The sequence below is a fragment of the Hypanus sabinus genome, chromosome 13 (genome assembly GCF_030144855.1).
Source record: "Hypanus sabinus isolate sHypSab1 chromosome 13, sHypSab1.hap1, whole genome shotgun sequence".
Classification (NCBI taxonomy): domain Eukaryota; kingdom Metazoa; phylum Chordata; class Chondrichthyes; order Myliobatiformes; family Dasyatidae; genus Hypanus; species Hypanus sabinus.
In genome coordinates, this window is record NC_082718.1 from 76,769,956 (window position 1) to 76,790,564 (window position 20,609).

At 46.4% G+C, this 20,609-nt stretch overlaps 1 protein-coding gene across 3 annotated transcripts in view; it reads left to right on the plus strand.

The window, feature by feature from the left end:
* selplg (selectin P ligand) overlaps positions 1 to 19,697 on the plus strand; it is a 33,476-nt gene extending 13,779 nt beyond the window's left edge. For all 3 annotated transcript variants that reach the window (XM_059987931.1, XM_059987932.1, XM_059987930.1), the window contains exon 2: positions 13,815 to 19,697. In XM_059987931.1, the coding sequence (XP_059843914.1) occupies positions 17,402 to 18,631 (1,230 nt within the window). In that variant the 5' untranslated portion in view covers positions 13,815 to 17,401 and the 3' untranslated portion in view covers positions 18,632 to 19,697. The remainder of the gene's footprint in view (positions 1 to 13,814) is intronic.
* The last annotated feature ends 912 nt before the right edge of the window (positions 19,698 to 20,609 follow it).

Sequence of the window (20,609 nt, forward strand, 5' to 3'; positions counted from 1 at the left end):
AGTCTTCAGGTCGGTCAGTGTCTGTGGAGTGAGGGACAGTCTTCAGGTTGGTCAGTGTCTGTGGAGTGAGGGACGGTCACCAGGTCGGTCAGTGTCTGTGGAGTGAGGGACAGTCTTCAGGTCGGTCAGTGTCTGTGGAGTGAGGGACAGTCACCAGGTCGGTCAGTGTCTATGTAGTGAGGGACGGTCACCAGGTCAGTCAGTGTCTGTGGAGTGAGGGACAGTCTTCAGGTCGGTCAGTGTCTGTGGAGTGAGGGACAGTCTCCAGGTCGGTCAGTGTCTGTGGAGTGAGGGACAGTCTCCAGGTCGGTCAGTGTCTATGGAGTGAGGGATGGTCACCAGGTCAGGCAGTGTCTGTGGAGTGAGGGAGTGAGGGACGGTCACCAGGTCGGTCAGTATCTGTGGAGTGAGGGACAGTGACCAGGTCGGTCAGTGTCTGTGGAGTGAGGGACAGTGACCAGGTCGGTCAGTGTCTGTGGAGTGAGGGACAGTCTTCAGGTCGGTCAGTGTCTGTGGAGTGAGGGAGTGAGGGACAGTCTCCAGGTCGGTCAGTGTCTGTGGAGTGAGGGACAGTCTCCAGGTCGGTCAGTGTCTGTGGAGTGAGGGACAGTGACCAGGTCGGTCAGTGTCTATGGAGTGAGGGACAGTCACCAGGTCAGTCAGTGTCTGTGGAGTGAGGGACGGTCACCAGGTCAGTCAGTGTCTGTGGAGTGAGGGACAGTCTCCAGGTCGGTCAGTGTCCGTGGAGTGAGGGAGTGAGGGACAGTCACCAGGTCGGTCAGTGTCTGTGGAGTGAGGGACAGTCTTCAGGTCGGTCAGTGTCTTTGGAGTGAGGGACAGTCTCCAGGTCGGTCAGTGTCTGTGGAGTGAGGGACAGTCACCAGGTCAGTCAGTGTCTGTGGAGTGAGGGACAGTCACCAGGTCGGTCAGTGTCTGTGGAGTGAGGGACAGTCACCAGGTCGGTCAGTGTCTGTGGAGTGAGGGACAGTCTCCAGGTCGGTCAGTGTCTGTGGAGTGAGGGACAGTGACCAGGTCAGGCAGTGTCTGTGGAGTGAGGGAGTGAGGGACAGTCACCAGGTCGGTCAGTGTCTGTGGAGTGAGGGACAGTGACCAGGTCGGTCAGTGTCTGTGGAGTGAGGGACAGTCTCCAGGTCGGTCAGTGTCTGTGGAGTGAGGGACAGTGACCAGGTCGGTCAGTGTCTGTGGAGTGCGGGACAGTCTTCAGGTCGGTCAGTGTCTGTGGAGTGAGGGAGTGAGGGACAGTCTCCAGGTCGGTCAGTGTCTGTGGAGTGAGGGAGTGAGGGACAGTCACCAGGTCGGTCAGTGTCTGTGGAGTGAGGGACAGTCTCCAGGTCGGTCAGTGTCTGTGGAGTGAGGGACAGTGACCAGGTCGGTCAGTGTCTATGGAGTGAGGGACAGTCACCAGGTCAGTCAGTGTCTGTGGAGTGAGGGACGGTCACCAGGTCGGTCAGTGTCTGTGGAGTGAGGGACAGTCTCCAGGTCGGTCAGTGTCTGTGGAGTGAGGGAGTGAGGGACAGTCACCAGGTCGGTCAGTGTCTGTGGAGTGAGGGACAGTCTTCAGGTCGGTCAGTGTCTGTGGAGTGAGGGACAGTGTCCAGGTCGGTCAGTGTCTGTGGAGTGAGGGACAGTCACCAGGTCGGTCAGTGTCTGTGGAGTGAGGGACAGTCACCAGGTCGGTCAGTGTCTGTGGAGTGAGGGACAGTCACCAGGTCGGTCAGTGTCTGTGGAGTGAGGGACAGTCTCCAGGTCGGTCAGTGTCTGTGGAGTGAGGGAGTGAGGGACAGTCACCAGGTCGGTCAGTGTCTGTGGAGTGAGGGACAGTGACCAGGTCGGTCAGTGTCTGTGGAGTGAGGGACAGTCTTCAGGTCGGTCAGTGTCTGTGGAGTGAGGGACAGTCTTCAGGTTGGTCAGTGTCTGTGGAGTGAGGGACGGTCACCAGGTCGGTCAGTGTCTGTGGAGTGAGGGACAGTCTTCAGGTCGGTCAGTGTCTGTGGAGTGAGGGACAGTCACCAGGTCGGTCAGTGTCTATGTAGTGAGGGACGGTCACCAGGTCAGTCAGTGTCTGTGGAGTGAGGGACGGTCACCAGGTCGGTCAGTGTCTGTGGAGTGAGGGACGGTCTCCAGGTCGGTCAGTGTCTATGGAGTGAGGGATGGTCACCAGGTCAGTCAGTGTCTGTGGAGTGAGGGACAGTCACCAGGTCGGTCAGTGTCTGTGGAGTGAGGGACAGTCTTCAGGTCGGTCAGTGTCTATGGAGTGAGGGATGGTCACCAGGTCAGGCAGTGTCTGTGGAGTGAGGGAGTGAGGGACGGTCACCAGGTCGGTCAGTATCTGTGGAGTGAGGGACAGTGACCAGGTCGGTCAGTGTCTGTGGAGTGAGGGACAGTGACCAGGTCGGTCAGTGTCTGTGGAGTGAGGGACAGTCTTCAGGTCGGTCAGTGTCTGTGGAGTGAGGGAGTGAGGGACAGTCTCCAGGTCGGTCAGTGTCTGTGGAGTGAGGGACAGTCTCCAGGTCGGTCAGTGTCTGTGGAGTGAGGGACAGTGACCAGGTCGGTCAGTGTCTATGGAGTGAGGGACAGTCACCGGGTCAGTCAGTGTCTGTGGAGTGAGGGACGGTCACCAGGTCGGTCAGTGTCTGTGGAGTGAGGGACAGTCTCCAGGTCGGTCAGTGTCCGTGGAGTGAGGGAGTGAGGGACAGTCACCAGGTCGGTCAGTGTCTGTGGAGTGAGGGACAGTCTTCAGGTCGGTCAGTGTCTTTGGAGTGAGGGACAGTCTCCAGGTCGGTCAGTGTCTGTGGAGTGAGGGACAGTCACCAGGTCGGTCAGTGTCTGTGGAGTGAGGGACAGTCACCAGGTCGGTCAGTGTCTGTGGAGTGAGGGACAGTCACCAGGTCGGTCAGTGTCTGTGGAGTGAGGGACAGTCTCCAGGTCGGTCAGTGTCTGTGGAGTGAGGGACAGTGACCAGGTCAGGCAGTGTCTTTGGAGTGAGGGACAGTGACCAGGTCAGGCAGTGTCTGTGGAGTGAGGGAGTGAGGGACAGTCACCAGGTCGGTCAGTGTCTGTGGAGTGAGGGACAGTGACCAGGTCGGTCAGTGTCTGTGGAGTGAGGGACAGTCTTCAGGTCGGTCAGTGTCTGTGGAGTGAGGGACAGTCTTCAGGTTGGTCAGTGTCTGTGGAGTGAGGGACGGTCACCAGGTCGGTCAGTGTCTGTGGAGTGAGGGACAGTCTTCAGGTCGGTCAGTGTCTGTGGAGTGAGGGACAGTCACCAGGTCGGTCAGTGTCTATGTAGTGAGGGACGGTCACCAGGTCAGTCAGTGTCTGTGGAGTGAGGGACGGTCACCAGGTCGGTCAGTGTCTGTGGAGTGAGGGACGGTCTCCAGGTCGGTCAGTGTCTATGGAGTGAGGGACGGTCACCAGGTCAGTCAGTGTCTGTGGAGTGAGGGACAGTCACCAGGTCGGTCAGTGTCTGTGGAGTGAGGGACGGTCTCCAGGTCGGTCAGTGTCTATGGAGTGAGGGACGGTCACCAGGTCAGTCAGTGTCTGTGGAGTGAGGGACAGTCACCAGGTCGGTCAGTGTCTGTGGAGTGAGGGACAGTGACCAGGTCGGTCAGTGTCTGTGGAGTGAGGGACAGTCTCCAGGTCGGTCAGTGTCTGTGGAGTGAGGGACAGTGACCAGGTCAGGCAGTGTCTGTGGAGTGAGGGACAGTGACCAGGTCAGGCAGTGTCTGTGGAGTGAGGGAGTGAGGGACGGTCACCAGGTCGGTCAGTGTCTGTGGAGTGAGGGACAGTGACCAGGTCGGTCAGTGTCTGTGGAGTGAGGGACAGTGACCAGGTCGGTCAGTGTCTGTGGAGTGAGGGACAGTGACCAGGTCAGGCAGTGTCTGTGGAGTGAGGGACAGTCTCCAGGTCAGTCAGTGTCTGTGGAGTGAGGGACAGTGACCAGGTCGGTCAGTGTCTGTGGAGTGAGGGACAGTGACCAGGTCGGTCAGTGTCTGTGGAGTGAGGGACAGTGACCTGGTCGGTCAGTGTCTGTGGAGTGAGGGACAGTGACCAGGTCAGGCAGTGTCTGTGGAGTGAGGGACAGTCTCCAGTTCGGTCAGTGTCTGTGGAGTGAGGGACAGTGACCAGGTCAGGCAGTGTCTGTTTAAGGGAATAAACAGTCGGCGTTTCAGGCCGAGAGCCTTCCTCAGGACCGAAGTTGGTTTTACTGTCAATGGTTGTCTCCTGTGCAGCAGGAGAGAGGTGTGGCCGTCCTCTCCGTCTGGAACTTCTCCCTTGTAGTGCCAGTGGCCTGGATATTATCCATCAGATACACTCACTGTGAGCCATGAAGGCTGATGTAGCCTTAAAGAAAGCCTCAGCAATTTGCTAACAGTGACTTAGATCCACTATCGTTATCAGCTTCGTGAGATCTGCTGTTATCATGGGTGCAGTACATGTACAATCTGTTGCACAAGCAATGAAATGCAATGCAACGTTACAAAAATATTGCTGGCATATTAGTGGTGAGTAAAACTGTATTTGAACCAGCTGGTTCTGAACATCTTCCATTGATCTGAATAGAGTGCACAGAACAGCCATTCTGACAAATACAGCACAGTGAGTACATTTTGACTGTGGGGCTCAAACAGTCCTTCCGTGTGAGGCAACACTTCACCTGTGAAATCTGTCGGGGTCGCCTATGTGTCTGGCATTCACCATGTGGTTTCCTCTGCATTGGCGAGACCCGTTGGAAATTGGGCGACCACTTCATCGAGCACCTCCGCTCCATCCGCCAAAAGCGGAACTTCCCAGCGGACAAACATTTTAATTCCCATTCCCATTCACGTTCTACCATGACGGTCCATGGCCCCCTCTTGTGCTCCAGTGAGGCCACTTTCAGGGTGGAGGAGCAACACCTTATATTCAGTCTGGGTGACCTCAAACCTGACTGGCATGAATATTGATTTTCCATTCAGGGAAAAAAAAATACCCTCCCCCTCCCCTCTTCTTCTGTTCCCCATTTTGGCCTCTTACCTCTCCTCACCTGCTTATCACCTTCCCCCGGGTCCCTTCCTCCTTCCCTTTCTCCTATGGTCCACTCTCCTCTCCTATCAGATTCCTTCCTCTCCAGCCTTTTACCTTTCCCACTCACCTGGCTTCACCTGTCACCTTCAAGCTAGCCTCCTTCCCCCCCCCCACCCACCTTTTTATTCTGGTGTGTTCTCCCTTCCTTTCCAATCCTGATGAAGGGTCTTTGACCCAAATGCTGGCTGTTTATTTATGTCCATCGATGTGGTCTGACCTGTTGAGTTCCTCCACCATTTTGTGTGTGTTGCTTTCGACTAATGTAGAGGTCACAGGTCACTGAGTGATTGGACAGGTAATCTAGAGGCTGTGGCCAGTGATCTGGAAGCATGATTTGGAATCCTAGCACAGCAAAAGGGAGTTTTAAAATTCAGTTAACTAAATAATGTGGAGTAAGAAGCTAGTATTGGTAACTGTGTCTATGAAATTTTGGCTTATTCCTCATGGTTATATGTTAAAAGATGAAATCGGGAACATTTTTTCTGCCAATCTGCCTTGTCATTATGACCTTCGCACTTTACCTGCATTGCTCCTTGTCGGTAACTTTACTCCCTGAGTGGTTCTTCTACTGAAGACGAAACCAATCGAGGCTGGTACCCGAGTCCAGCAGCACATTGGATTTCTCTGGCTGCTTTCACGTGAGGAGCAAGAGATGGCCAGAGTAGATGGTTGTCAGGGCGACAGAACGGTAGTGGATACGACCCAGTCCGTCACAGATAAAGCCCTCCCCTCCACTGAGCACATCTACGTGAAATGCTGTCGCAGGAAAGCAGCATCCATCACCAGGAATCCCCACCAAGCAGGACAAGCTCTCTTCTCACTGCTGAGAACAAGGTACAGGAGCCTCAGGACTCAGACCATCAAGTCCAGGAACACTTATTTTATTTAGGATCTTCCAGCCCTTCCAGCCCAAATGCTGACCTCAATCACGGTACAATTTACAGTGATTGTAGGATTTTGGATTGTATGAGGAAACTGGAGCACGTGGAGGAAAGCCACATGATCACAAGGAGAGCATGCAAACTCCTTACAGGCAGTGGTGGGAATTGAATCCATACTGTAAATCATTGTGCTGACCACTACGCTACCATGCAACCCCTCTTGAACCAAGGGAGACAACTTCACTTGCCCCATCATTTAAATGTTCCCCCAATCCATGGACTCACTTTCAATGACTCTTCTTCTCGTGTTCTCAATATTTGTTGTTTCTTCTTTTTGATTTGCACAGTTGGTTGTCTTCTGCACTCTGGTTGGACACCCAAGTTGGGTGGTCTTCCGTTGATGCTGTTACGGTTATTATCCCAGAGATTTATTGAGTATGCCCTCAAGAAAGTGAACCTTGGGATTATATATGGTGACATATATGTACTTTGGTAGTAAATTTACTTTGAATTTTGAACTTTGACCATAGCCTGTGCTCTGTATTTACTACCTCAATATACTTACATAGGACATAATCTATCAGGGTCTGCAGGCAAAGACAAGCTTTTGACAATACTGTATCTCGGTAAATAATAAACCAATTTCAATACTAATACTCACCTGGGCCCTTGCTGGCCCAGAGAGAAAGGAGTCTGTAACCCTCACATACTGTGATAGAGTTTGGCATTGACTAGATGGGCTGAAGGGCCTGTTCCTGTGCTGTAGTCCCTGTGATTCCTAACTCGAGTTCTCCAAACCTTTTCCAGTGTAGTTGCCTGTCAGGAGGTTGGGGGATACAGTCCAGGAGCAATTTGAAACGTACCACAGAAGCAGTGAGACCCACAACCTGTGAAAGAGGAGGGGAACAGCAAACAAACGATGTTTGTGGGAGGACTCGAAGGTCAAATGTTAGTCATTAAAGCTTGCCCTGTGAGTGCTACTCTGGCTAGAGCCTTGAAATCAATCGATTATAGTGAAGCAAGACTGAGGAACAGAGCTTTGCTGGTCAACAGGCAAATTCTGCACCACTGATTCAGTTGACGTGGATTCAAATATTCCATTGTTTCTCAGAGAAGGAAATCTGTTCTTCACCAGGCCAGATTCATAACCAATGCCACAAAGTTAGTTAATAAATTTACTTGGAAGTTTGGTGAGCAGGCAGGTTTATGGTGTTGAGTGGAATCTGGGATTAGCCATGATGAAATGGCAGAGTGGACTCAATGGGCTGAATGGCCTAATTCTGCTCCTATGTCTTATGGTCTTATGATAAGCCTTCTCTGTTCAGGGAAGGCTTGAACATTCACTCTCTACAGATATTTCCTTACAACATTGGCCATTCGGTCATCAAATCTACTCTGACATTCAGAACTGATGCAATCCTCCTCTAATTTTCCCCACAATTCTGTTAGTTCCTCCACAAATCCTGCTTCTCACCCTCATACTGAGGCTGAGTTACATTGACTGATTCACGCGATCGCAGGGACAGCGTTGAAACACTGACAGCAGAGGTCAGGATTGACCCTCGCATTTGGAGTTGTGAAGCTGGAGTTGAACCTCCCTCGCTGTCGGGGTAGAGTTTGCATGCTCTGCCTGTGATTGCATCACAAGATCGTGCGAGTCGGTAGGTTAAGTGGTCAATGTGAGGATGAGAAGCAGAATCTGCGGAGGAGCTGACGGAGTTGTGTGGAGAGTTAGAGGAGGATTACAACTGTTGTGAATCAGAATAGACTTGGTGACCAGAAGGGTTTCCTTAATGTCATAAGCAAATATCTGCTGAGAGAAGGTTAACATTTCAAGTCCTGCCGAAGGGTCTCGGCCCGAAGCGTCGACAGTGCTTCTCCCTATAGATGCTGCCTGGCCTGCTGCGTTCCACCAGCATTTTGTGTGTGTTGTTGTTTGAATTTCCAGCATCTGCAGATTTCCTCGCATTTTAACATTTCAAGTTTTTGATTTCCAGAGCTTTCCATTTTCATTTCAGGTTTTGAGCACCTGGGCTTGTTTGGTTTTTGTTCCACTGAAATAACTTGGTTTTCAAAGCACAAACTGGCAATGAGCTGGTAAAATAATGTCTTGCAGTTCCAAGTTCTCAATGAGACAATTGAAAAAGTTATAAAATAATCTGAAATCATGGGTGTGACCTAAAAAAGACCAAATGTTGAATCACTCATAGGCGATTCACAAATTCCTCACTTGTTGATAACAATAAGGGAGGATGAGAGGTGACCTGATAGAGGTGTATAAGATGATGAGAGGCATTGATCGTGTGGATAGTCAGAGGCTTTTTCCCAGGGCTGAAATGGCTAGCACAGGAGGACACAGGTTTAAGGTGCTTGGAAGTAGGTACAGAGGAAATTTCAGGGATAAGGGTTTTGCTCAGAGAGTGGTGAGTGCGTGGAATGGGTTGCCAACAACAGTGGTGGAGGTGGATACGATAGGGTCTTTTAAGAGCCTCCTAGATAGGTATATGGAGCTTAGAAAAATAGAGGGCTATGGGTAACCCAAAGTAATTTTGGAAGTAAGTACATGTTTGGCACAGCATTGTGGGCTGAAGGGCCTGTCTTGTGCTGTAGGTTTTCTATGTTTCTAACAGATGTATACTCTGGCTCCAAATGCAGTCTTCTGATTCAGAGGAATGCATTTCTGACCAGGGCTAAACTTCTAGATACTAGTCTGTAAAAATAGGGCATCAGAACGATGGTAGTTAACGTGAATGGCAACAGCATTCTGGCACAAGATTTCAGGGTAAACTATCATACAGTTAATATCTGTATTTTGGTCAAATGATATCTGATTCACCCAGGCAGATTATCACAGCAAGCAGGGGAATGTGGCAGGCATATTCTCTGTTATGAATACAAACTCACTAACACTTCTCAAAAAAGCAATTGCAAATACTGAAGATTTGTTTGATTGTTCTGGGCATCACAGATAATTCCCCTGGGCAATTGGGTGATGGAGCGTACAACAGGATTAATTTGAAATCTTTCATGTCAGGGCAGTAAGGTAGCATAGTGGTTAGCACAACGTTTTACAGTACAGGTGAAAAGGGTTCATTTCCCACCGCTCTCTGGAAGGAGTTTGTACGTTTTCCTCGTGACTGTGTGGGTTTTCTCCGGGTGCTCCGGTTTCCTCCCACGTCCTAAGATGCACCGGCTGGTAGGTTAATTGGTCAGTGTAAATTGCCCTGTGATAAGGCTAGGGTGAAATCAGGGGATTGCAGGGCAGTGGGCCTCAAAGGGCCAGAAAGACCTATTCTGTGCTGTACCTCAGTAAATAAATGAATTCCCCGTGTCTGTAATCTCACCAGCCAAAGGGTCCCTCTACAACACTGATCTGCTTTCCTTGTATTGCAACAGCTTGCCCATAACCTTTCACACTCAGATCACTTTCTTGAATTTCCACCTTAAAGCCTTCATCTTTCCATTGTGTTTAACACCACTTCATCGACCACTTCCTAGTTACAACCTCCTCGGAGGGTATTTCTTTGAATCAGCTTGCGTCCTAATGAGGGCATTTTCAATCCATTACATTACCACATCAAAATCACCTTAAAAACTAACGAAGTCAACCAAGCTACTTGAAAGTTTTCAAAATGATTATTGCAGTTCTTTTGAGAAAATATGTGAAGGATGATGAAAGATGGTGAGCATTGTGCTATCTCTCGTGGTTTAGTTGACTAAACAGGAAATGTTGCATCAATGTTCTCTGCAAAAAAAAACATCTGCTGCAAGTTCATCTTTATAGAAAGCAGAGATTATTGTGATCCTCTGTGAATGGAGGAAGGGAAATTCAGGTCCTTGAGTGAACACATAGCTAATGGAAGGTCATCGATAAACATTAAAGTATAGATAAACTCTGCTTAAAATTAGGTCAGACAAGGGGATCTGAGTTTAATATAATGAAAGATATATTTTAACTGCTGGGTGGCAGGGTGGAGATATGTCTCTAGCGAAGGAGGTGTAAGGTGCTCCTTCCTTCCACTACTCTACAGGTCACCCTTGGGCAAGGTGTAGCACCTGCTTCACCCCGATCAAGGTCATGTGAAGCCATGGGAGCAGCTGGTGGATGGTCACATGAGCATATCACAAGTCCTGGTTACGTGAACACTGACGCCAGGCAGACAGTCTCTGAAGAGTGTTGATAACTGCTGGAGTCACCCATCTTGTGAAGACACTGCCCAGAAGGTGGCAATGGCAAACCACTTCTGGAGAAAAATTTGCCAAGGACATTTATGGTCAAAATGAATGAAGATGATATTTTAATTGAATGATCTAGCATTTGAGGTTAGAGCGAAAAGACCACCAGAGTAATTCTAACTGCATTTACCTCTGTTAGACATATAACTATAATTTAGAGAGCAGAATTAGGCCATTTGGCCCATCAAGTTTGTTCTGGCATTTGATCATGTCTGATTTATTTTCCTTCTCAACCCCATTCTTCTGCCCTTTCTAATCAAGAACCTATCAACCTCCACTTTAACTATACCCAATGATTTGGCCTCCGCAGCTCGCTGTGGCAATGAATTCTGCAGATGCACCACCCTCAGACTAAAGGAATTCCTCCTCAGCCATTGTTAGAGAAAGTGTTTTGTTGATTGAATGTTTTAATTTCTTATTTCTGACCATTAAGTATTTGAAAGAAGTGGAGTTTTTCTGAGGAACAGTCTCAAACAACCTTGTTTTCTTGCTTAGGCCTAAATATAGATGCCAGAAACACTAAGAAAAGACAGATCTACACCAGGGTGCTTGCTAGATCAACACCAACAAAATCTGGATCATAATTTAAACTTTATGGAATTATAGAGACTCCATGCTAAATAGAGGGAAAGAAAAGCAATTTACTTCATTTACAACAAAGGATAATTTGAAGATTCTTGGTGTAATTCTTCCAGTATTCAAAGTTGAGTTTTTTGTCATATGCGCAAGTACATGTACTCATGTACTTTATAAAATGGTCACTGAGTGTATGATAGTGATCTCCTGCTGGCATAGCCCATCCACTTCGAGGTTCTATGTGTTGTGTGGTCAGAGATGCTCCTCTGCACACCACTGTTGTAATGCGTGCGGTTATTTGAATAACTGCACCTTCCTGTCAGCTTTTTTTTGGAGGTTATCAATTTACTAAACCTACTGCAGACTAATATCAAGCAAGCCAGCATTTTGCTGATTTTTCATTAACTCCAATACATCAATCATACCTGCAGAAGGCAAAATTCAACTTTGCTCAAACAGGTTTAGATGACAGAAACAAGTTTTCGAGTCTGAACTTGGTCCCTTCCTCTCACCGAAACATGGCACAAGATTTGCAAAGCAGCGACTGCGCTGCACGTGCCTCTTTGTGCGGCCAGTCTCCTTTCTCCTTTCCTCCGCTTTGCTACCTTTGGCACTTGACCCTTCACTTTACCAGCACAAGTTAGGTTCCCATGAACTTGACCACCCAACAGTCGAGCAACCACTTCCCAAGTGGTTTTCTCACTGATACCACGTTGTCCACTAGCGGCATTATCGTCCAAGGGAGAGCAAAAGAAAAGACACATTCCAATAATTTAACCTGTGCCTGAAGTTTCCCAGTGGGTTCTTCCCCAGTCACATTACGTGTGTGGGTTGGAACAATCTGACCATTCTCCTTTTGCCCACAGAACCGGCATTCACAAGAAATTTTTTGTTTGTTCTTTCAGGGGGTTTTTTGTGCACCATTCTCTGTAAACTCTTGAGACTGTTGAATGTGAAAATCCCAGGAGGTCAGCAGTTCCTGAGAGACTCAAACCACCCCGTCTGACACCAACAATCATTCCACGGTCAAACTCACTCAGATCACATTTCTCCCCCATTCTGATGTTAAGTCTGAACAGCAACTGAACCTCTTGACCATGTCTGCATGCTTTTTTGCATGGAGTTGCTGCCAACTGACTGGCTGATTAGATATTTACATTAACGAGCAGGGGTACGGGTGTCCCTAATGAAGATGCCACCGAGTGTATGGACAGGTGGAGTGAAAACCTTCTTACAGCAGCATCATAGAAAGAGCATTCAGAATCAGGTTTAGTATCACCAGCATGTGTCATGAAATTTGTTAACTTAGCAGCAGCATTTCAATGTTATACATAACATAGAAGAAACTAGCAAATAAATAAATCAATTACAGTGTACGTATATTGAATAGATTAAACATGGTGCAAAAACAGAAATAATAAAATAGTGAGGTAATGTTCATGGGTTCAATTTTCATTTAGGAATCGGATGGCAGAGGGGAAGAAGCTGTCCCTGAATCGCTGAGTGTGTGCCTTCAGGCTCCTGTACCTCCTTCCTGATGGTAACAGTGAGAAAAAGGCATGCCCTGGGAGGCGGGGGTCCTTAATAATGGATGCTGCCTTTCTGAGACACAAGAACTTAAATTAAATGTAAATTATGCACGTTTTACAAGAAAGAACACAATTAGAAGACAAAAACTGAATTCCATTTTAGTGCAAAGTGATCACAGGGGAGAACTCCTTTCAGACTGCAGTGGGATTTGAACCTGGGGTTGACTAGTACTATAAAGCACTGTACTAACCACTGCACAATGTGCCACCTCTCTATGACAGACTTAAGGAACCAAATAAGCTACAGCATCTCATTAATGGTTATTAATCATTATAAACGAAGTGGGAAATAAGAGACACAAATTGAACTTGGGAATGTTGCCAATAGAAATCATAGAACACATCAAAGGGAAGGATGTGGCAGCAGTAAGTGTAAACATCAGCACGTGCAGATTCTTCAGTCCATCAAATCTATTCTAGCCCCATTTAATACCAGTTGGTCTTAAGATTTTGTCTAAATACTTCTAGATCTGCAAAAAGAAACATTACAGTGGCATGGCAAAGTGCGGGATGATGTTAACATCAGTCAGATGTTATCGCAGCAGTATGCTGCAAACAGTAATAAATACTGTAAATTACAACAAGAAGCGTAAATATATAAATAAATGTAAGTAGTGCAAAAGGAGATAAAAAGTAGTGAGGTAGTGTTCATGGGTTCACTGTCCATTCAGAAATCAGATGGCAGAGGGGAAGAAGCTGTTCCTGAATCACTGAGTGTGGGTCTTCAGGCTCCTGTACCTCCTCCCTGATGGTAGCAATGGGAAGAGGACATGTCCTGGGTGATGGGGGTCCTTAATGATGAGTGCCTGCTTTTTGAGACATCGCTCCTTGAAGATGTCCTGGATGCTGGGGAGGCTGGTGCCCATGATTGAGCTCACAACTTTCTGCAGCTTATTTCAATCCTGTGCAGTGTCCCCCCAGCCCCTATGTTTAACTTGTTAAGCTCAGTTGTCTGATTTAACATTTCAAATACTTCTATCGTTGATTTAACTATTCAAACACAATCTTAACCATTGGGCTGTAAGTCAAACTTTGAGGAGCAGAATCAAGGTCCACATACCAACCAAGTTTGGAATTTCTAGTTTGATACAGTTTCCTGTTCCATGGGGAAAAAGTTGTTGAATAATCACCACTTCTTTAATTTTCTGTCCCAATTTGTGAAACAGTTTTGATGTGTTTGACTGCAATTGAGACAGTTCTGTGGTATCATTTTTGAATAAGTATTCTGTTTTAGAATCCCAGCAATACTCACGAGGGTTAACCTGTAAAAAGAAGCTTGGAAATCTCCTTTCTACCAGTATGAGCTCACAGCTGAAAATGCCAGACAGTAAAGCACGAGGAATCCATTGCACACGCCACAAGTTGCAAACAATTAAAGCATACATGTGCACTAATCTTGTAGTCCTGCTGCATCAAGAGGTTTCTAACTATTTGTGGTTTCTTTTAGGAACAGCTTCTTGCAGACATGCAGGCGATGTGGTGCTGTCTTCCTGTGCTCCTTGCTGTTCTGTACAGCATGGCTGGAATGGGAGAAAGTACAAGTGCAAAACCAGATACAACTGAACCAACTTCTGTTGTAACAACTGCTGACGTACTGGGACGAAGCACAAGGCAAACGCTGGAGACATCTCGCTCAACCTCCATTGTAACACGTGTCAGTGCACTGCAGAGCACAAGGGCAACTTTGCAGACAACTGATTACACTGAACAAACTTCTGTTGTAACAAGTGCCAAAGTACAGGGACAAACCACAAGTGAAACTCTGGAGTCATCTCATCCAACAGAGCCAACTTCTGGAGTGACCCAAAACCCAACCAGTTTACCAGCTCCTTCAACTCCGTATCTAACCAGTGCACGTGCAGAAGATACAACTGAAAGTCCTGTCCAATTCACTTCCACAACAGATCCCCCAACCACAAGAACTTCCAGCTACTCCACAGAAGAGTATCTGATTCAAACAACCCAAGGTGTCAGTTCTTCTCAACAACCTACTACTGATGTGATGGAATTGTCTACCTCTCCTGGACTTAAAGAAGAGACCAGTGTCAGCCAGGAGCCCACCGTCACTAATAGATCTGAGCAATGGACAACAGCTGACCCTGCAAGTGTGTCTGAAGTCACATCGTTCTCTACTCCAGTCACCAATATTTCAGAGGCTGACGGGATTCTTGGTTCAGGTGTAAAAGGGAAAACACAATCTCCTCCAACCAGCACGATTACTTCTACAACAATGCACTCAACAACTACTGCTGCCACTCCCAGTAAAGCAAGTGGAAGCAAGATGACAACAGCAATTCCCATTGTCAATGACGTCACCAAAGTCACCGCCAAAAATTACAATAGACTTACAACCGCTCAAGCGGCAACCAAGAAAATTAGTCTCATCACTCAGTGCCTCATAGTGATTGCCATCCTGGCAGGCGTCTGTACCATCTTTGTCATCTGTACCATCGTCCTGTGCACCAAGCTCTCTACCCAAAGACACAACTACAGGGTTAACCAGATGAATGGCACCGAACTGATATGCATTTCTGCTCTACTGCCTGAAGAAGAAAGAAAGATGAGGAAAAAACTGCGCCCAAAACGGTTAAGAGATTTGAGGGAAACTATGACTGGGCAAGCCAGCGACACTGACGACGATGACCTTACCCTCCAGAGCTTTGTGACTGAACACTAGAGCTCCCCATTAACCTGTGGGCACAGAGACAGCCTCCTAGCCCTAAGGTAATTACACAGCAACTGGATGAACCAAATATCAAGCTTTGATTAACAATATGAAGTATCTCTGCAGACTGAGATCTGAAAGGTATCGAGGAGTGATGGTTTTCTCTATATTGTGTTCTTTTGGACTTCCTGATTTATACTGCTCTTGCAAGGCTTTTGTTATGAGCAAACCTGACTCAGCTGACATCTGACTCCAGAGATCAGGTTGCTACGCAGAACTTACATGCTCTCAACACATTTTTAAAACATCCTAGGTATAAATATTTTGTTTTAAGTGGACTTGCTTCATTGAGGACAATGATAATTGGAGGCAAAGTGTTGATTATAGATTAAGTCTCAAGCATTCCTGAGGTCTTTGTGAAGAAACTTAGCACACTGAAGAGTTTCCTCTGTGGCCTAGCCAGTCCCCTGACCCTAGGGACCAATTCTCTTAGAGATGGCATTGCGGCAAAGGGGTTAACTTAATAAACTTAAAAAGGTTTTTGATAAGGTGAAAGATAAAGATCTGCTTAATTCATTTATGAGTCAGAGCTGACAATACTGACTATTGACCACTGATCAGTTTAGTAGGTACATTTTTTTCACTGATGGGGAAATGAAGGCCTCTGGATGAGGCCTGGGGCAGATCAAACACGGCCATACTGAATGGCAAGGAAGACTTGAAGGGCCGAGTGGCCCACTCTGGCTCCTACTTTCTTGGCAGGAAGACCTGCTGAAGGAAGTAGTAACGTCTCCGCACTTTCTAAGATAGAGTGACACAGAACTTCAAAGCTGTGGGATTCGTTTCGGATTCAGTGCCACGGGTGACCTGCCTTTCTGGAGGTTTGAAAATGTGGTGGAATTGCCGAGCAACAACAGGAACAAAGTGTTATAAAAACAATCAACTCCTCTGCAATAAACTAATCATCTTTAAATAAATACCACTCAGTAATCCCACCAATTCTTGTCCTTCAGCACCGCTGTCTGCCATGCCACACTCGTACTGGGAAAGCAGCCGCAAGCATCACTGAGCCGGACAAAGGACACAAAAATCTAAAGAGTCCCCTCCTGTGCCAAAAGATACTGAGGCCTGAATAGATACATTGAAAGTCTGACCTGCTTGTGGATTCTGCAGAAGTTTGCATACTGCCTCATCTTGATCTAGAACAAGTCTTTTAGCACTTTTATCAGGGGGCTGGCTGAAGATCACCCCATTCTGAAAGGTGTAAGCAATGTGCAGTCTGGTCTCTGGATGGCCCTGTAGGGGAATCAGCATTTCAGCTGCTCTACAAAGTAGGACTGAATTGAAAAGATGAAATGTGCTTGTTGCAAATTATCAGTAAACTGTACAGCTCTGAAACAGCGGGCCTCACAAGCATCTCTTAATAAAATACGACAGCACCAGTCTCTCTCTGAGTTTCGTTTTGATGGAAGGGTTTTTTTGTCAGCCATTGTTATATGGGGCAAAATCCCCAAGCATTCTGAACTCTGGTTTTCAGACTAAACCTGAAATTGTGAACTGGGACCAGATTTGAGTTTCAGATAAACCTCTTATTTTAAGCTTCTCGAAAGGAAATGGGTGTTTCTGGAAAGGTACCCCCCTAGTTGCTTGAACCACCTTGGTGAGAAACAGGGGACCTTCCATTGAGGGTGCTTGGTGCTGGGAAGTGTGTCCCTGAATTTGGACCCAGTGATAAAAGATGCCGTGTGACAGTGTCATAACGGTTAGCTTGGCACTCTACAATGCCAGTGACCAGTGTTTGATTTGCACCGCTGTTTCTAAGGAGTTTGCACATTCTCCCCGTGACTGAATAGGTTGACACCAGCTGCTCTGGTTCTCTCCAACAATCCTAAGATGCATGGGTTAGGGTTAATAAGTTTGTGGACATGCTATGTTGGTGCTGGGAGACTGGAGATATTTGCGGGCTGCCCTCAGAACATCTCAGACTACGTTGGCTGTTAATGCAGAAACAGGGCATTTCCCTGTATATTTTGAAGCTTGAATGTATATGTGACAAAAAAAGCAAATGTCATCTAGAGGAAACCTGGACGATTCCTTGTTTCTGCTGCTTCAGAGTGGTCGGCTATGTATAGAACCAAAAGAAATGGAGGAGATCTTAAATGGATTTTTTGTGTCTGTATTTACTAAGGAAACTGGAATGGAGTCAATGGAAATAAGGCAAACAAGGAGTGAGGTCATGGAACCTATACAGATTTGCTATCTTGAGGCAAATCAGAGTAGGTAAATCCCCGGAACCTGACAGGGTATTCCCTCGGACCTTGAAGGAAACTAATGTTGAAATTGCAGGGGCCCTGGCAGATATATTTAAAATGTCGGTATCTACAGGTGAGGTGCTGGAGGATTGGAGGATATCTCATGTTGTTCCGTTGTTTAAAAAAGGCTCTAAAAGTAATCTGGGAAATAATAGGCTGGTAAGTTTGACGTCAGCAGTAGGTAAATTATTGGAAGAAGTACTAAGAGATAGGATCTACAAGTATTTAGATAGACAGGGACTCATTAGGGAGAGTCAACATGGCTTTGTGCATGATAGGTCATGTTTAACAAATCTATTGGAGTTTTTCGAGGAGGTTACCAGGAAAGTGGATGAAGGGAAGGCAGTGGATGTTGTCTACATGGACTTCAGTAAGGCCTTTGACGTGGTCCTGCATGGGAGGTTAGTTATGAAGATTCAGTCACTAGGTATACATGGTGAGGTAGTAAATTGGATTAGACTTTGGCTCAATGGGAGAAGTCAGAGAGTGGTAGTGGAGGATTGCTTCTCTGAATGGAGGTCTGTGACTAGTGGTATGCTACAGGGATCAGAGCTGGGTCCATTGTTATTTGTCATCTATATCAATGATCTGGATGATAATGTGGTAAATTGGATCAGCAAATTTGCTGATGATACAAAGATTGGAGGTGTAGTGGACAGTGAGGAAGGTTTTCAAAGCCTGCAGAGGGATCTGGACCAGCTGGAAAAATGGGCTGAAAAATGGCAGATGGAGTTTAATACAGACAAGTGTGAGGTATTGCACTTTGGAAGGACAAACCAAGGTAGAACATACAAGGTAAATGGTAGGACACTGAGGAGTGCAGTAGAACAGAGGGATCTGGGAATACAGATACAAAATTCCCTAAAAGTGGTGTCACAGGTTGATAGGGTAGTAAAGAGAGCTTTTGGTATATTGGCCTTTATAAATCAAAATATTGAGTATAAGAATTGGAATGTTATGGTGAGGTTGTATAAGGCATTGGTGAGGCCGAATTTGGAGTATTGTATGCAGTTTTGGTCACCAAATTACTGGAAGGATATTAATAAGGTTGAAAGAGTTCAGAGAAGGTTTACAAGGATGTTGCTAGGACTTGAGAAAATGAGTTACAGAGAAAGGTTGAATAGGTTAGGACTTTATTCCCTGGAGCGTAGAAGAATGAAGGGAGACTTGATAGAGGTATATAAAGTTATGATGGGTATAGATAGAGTGAATGCAAGCAGGCTTTTTCCACTGAGGCCAGGGGAGAAAAAAAACCAGAGGACATGGGTTAAGGGTGAAGGGGGATAAGTTTAAAGGGAACATTAGGGGGAGCTTCTTCACACAGAGAGTGGTGGGAGTCTGGAATGAGCTGCCAGATGAAGTGGTAAATGTGGGCTCTCTTTTAACATTTAAGAAAAACTTGGACAGGTACATGGATGCGAGGTGTATGGAAGGATATGGGCTAGGTGCAGGTCAGTGGGACTGGGCAGAAGAATAGTTCAGCACAGTCAAGAAGGGACAAAAGTCCTGTTTCTGTACTGTAATGTTCTATGGTTCTAACATAAGAAATAATGAGCAGGAGTAGGCCATCTGGCCCATCGAGCCTGCCCCACCATTCATTAAGATCATGGCTGATCTGTCTGTGTATTCAACTCATCTACCTGCCTTTTCCCCATAACCCTTAATTCCCTCACTATGTAAAAATCTATCTAACTATATCTTAAAAATACTTAGTGAAGAAGCCTCAACTGCTTCCCTGGGCAGAGAATTCCATAGATTCACCACTCTCTGGGAAAGAACAGTTTCTCCTCATCTCCGTCCTAAATCTTCTCCTCTGAATCCTGAGGCAATGTCCCCTAGTTCTAGTCTCCCCTACCAATGGAAACAACTTTCCTACTTTTACCTTATCTATCCCTTTCAAAATTTTATATGTAAATTTTGTCCTTTCAATTGATGCAGTCATGAGTTTGAGATGTTCTATTGCGGTAATAAAGGTGAGTAACAATGGTACACTTTGTTAAGGTCCTGCTGACAGAACATGGAAGCTGTACAAGGAGTGGGTGTGGCAGCCTTTCCATTCTTCATCTTCTGAACTTCTTATTGATACTGATTTGTGCAACATGATTTGTTCTCACTCCTTTAGTAGCAAAGCTCAAAAGCTCAAAGCAAATTCATTATCAAAGTATGTACAGTAAGTGTCACCATATACAACCCTAGATTAATTTTCTTGAAGGCATTCACATTAGAACAAAGAAAAATAACAGATTCAATGAAAAAACTACACACAAAGACTGACAGACAATCAATGTGTAAAAGAAGACAAACTGTGCAATTGCTAAAACAATCAATGCCAAGTAAATAAATAAAACTCTGACCATGGAAAAAGTTTGAAGTTCAAAGTTAATTTATTATCAAAGTACATATAAATCATCACATACAACCATGAATTCATTTTCCTGTGAGCATACTCAACAAATCTATAGAGGAGTAACTAGAACAGAATCAATGAAAGATCAACCAGAGTGCAGAAGATTAAAAAAAACTCTGCAAACGTAGCAATAAGTAATGAGATAAGGAGTCCTCAAAGTGAGATCATTGGTTGTAGGAACATCTCAATGGATGGACAAATGAGTGTAGGGGTTGACTAGATGGTGATTGAAGAGTAGTAATTGAGTCTCTGAGTCCCTGAAATGGGATCAGTTCAGTGTATCAGGAGATATTCAGTGTATCACTAGTTCAGGAGCCTGGTGGTTGAAAGGTGATAACTGTTCCTGAACCTGGTGGTATGAGACCTGAGGCTCTTGAACCTCCTTCCTGGTGGCAGCAGTTGAAGAGATGCAAATTTCTTCAATAGTGGGAGTGGGAGGTTCTTGATGACTGCCACGCCAACAAGGTAGCGTAAGCAAATCGGAGAGTGAGAGCAGTTATCACAATGTGGTTATTGTGGCACGAACGTACTTCCTGCCTCAACTGCTACCAGCGTGACTTGAAAGATTCAAAGGCAGAAAAAAAATCCATGATTGAGAAAAACAAAAATAGAGCGTTGTTTCTCAGCCTGGTGTCACAACACTGCCAGATATGGCTTTGGCGCACCGATGTTTAAAAGCAGCAGCACACGGTGTCACCGGGGTGTGAGAGGGTGTCAGAGAAACCTGCGGCAATGAAGGAGGTGAAGAAGCCAAAATCCACGGGACAAACATTCAGGGTCAGAGGGGGAGATGATAAGGGGGATGTGTGGTGCAGGTAGAAGGTGCCAGGGGTGGTGTTGGAAGCAGATACAGTAGTG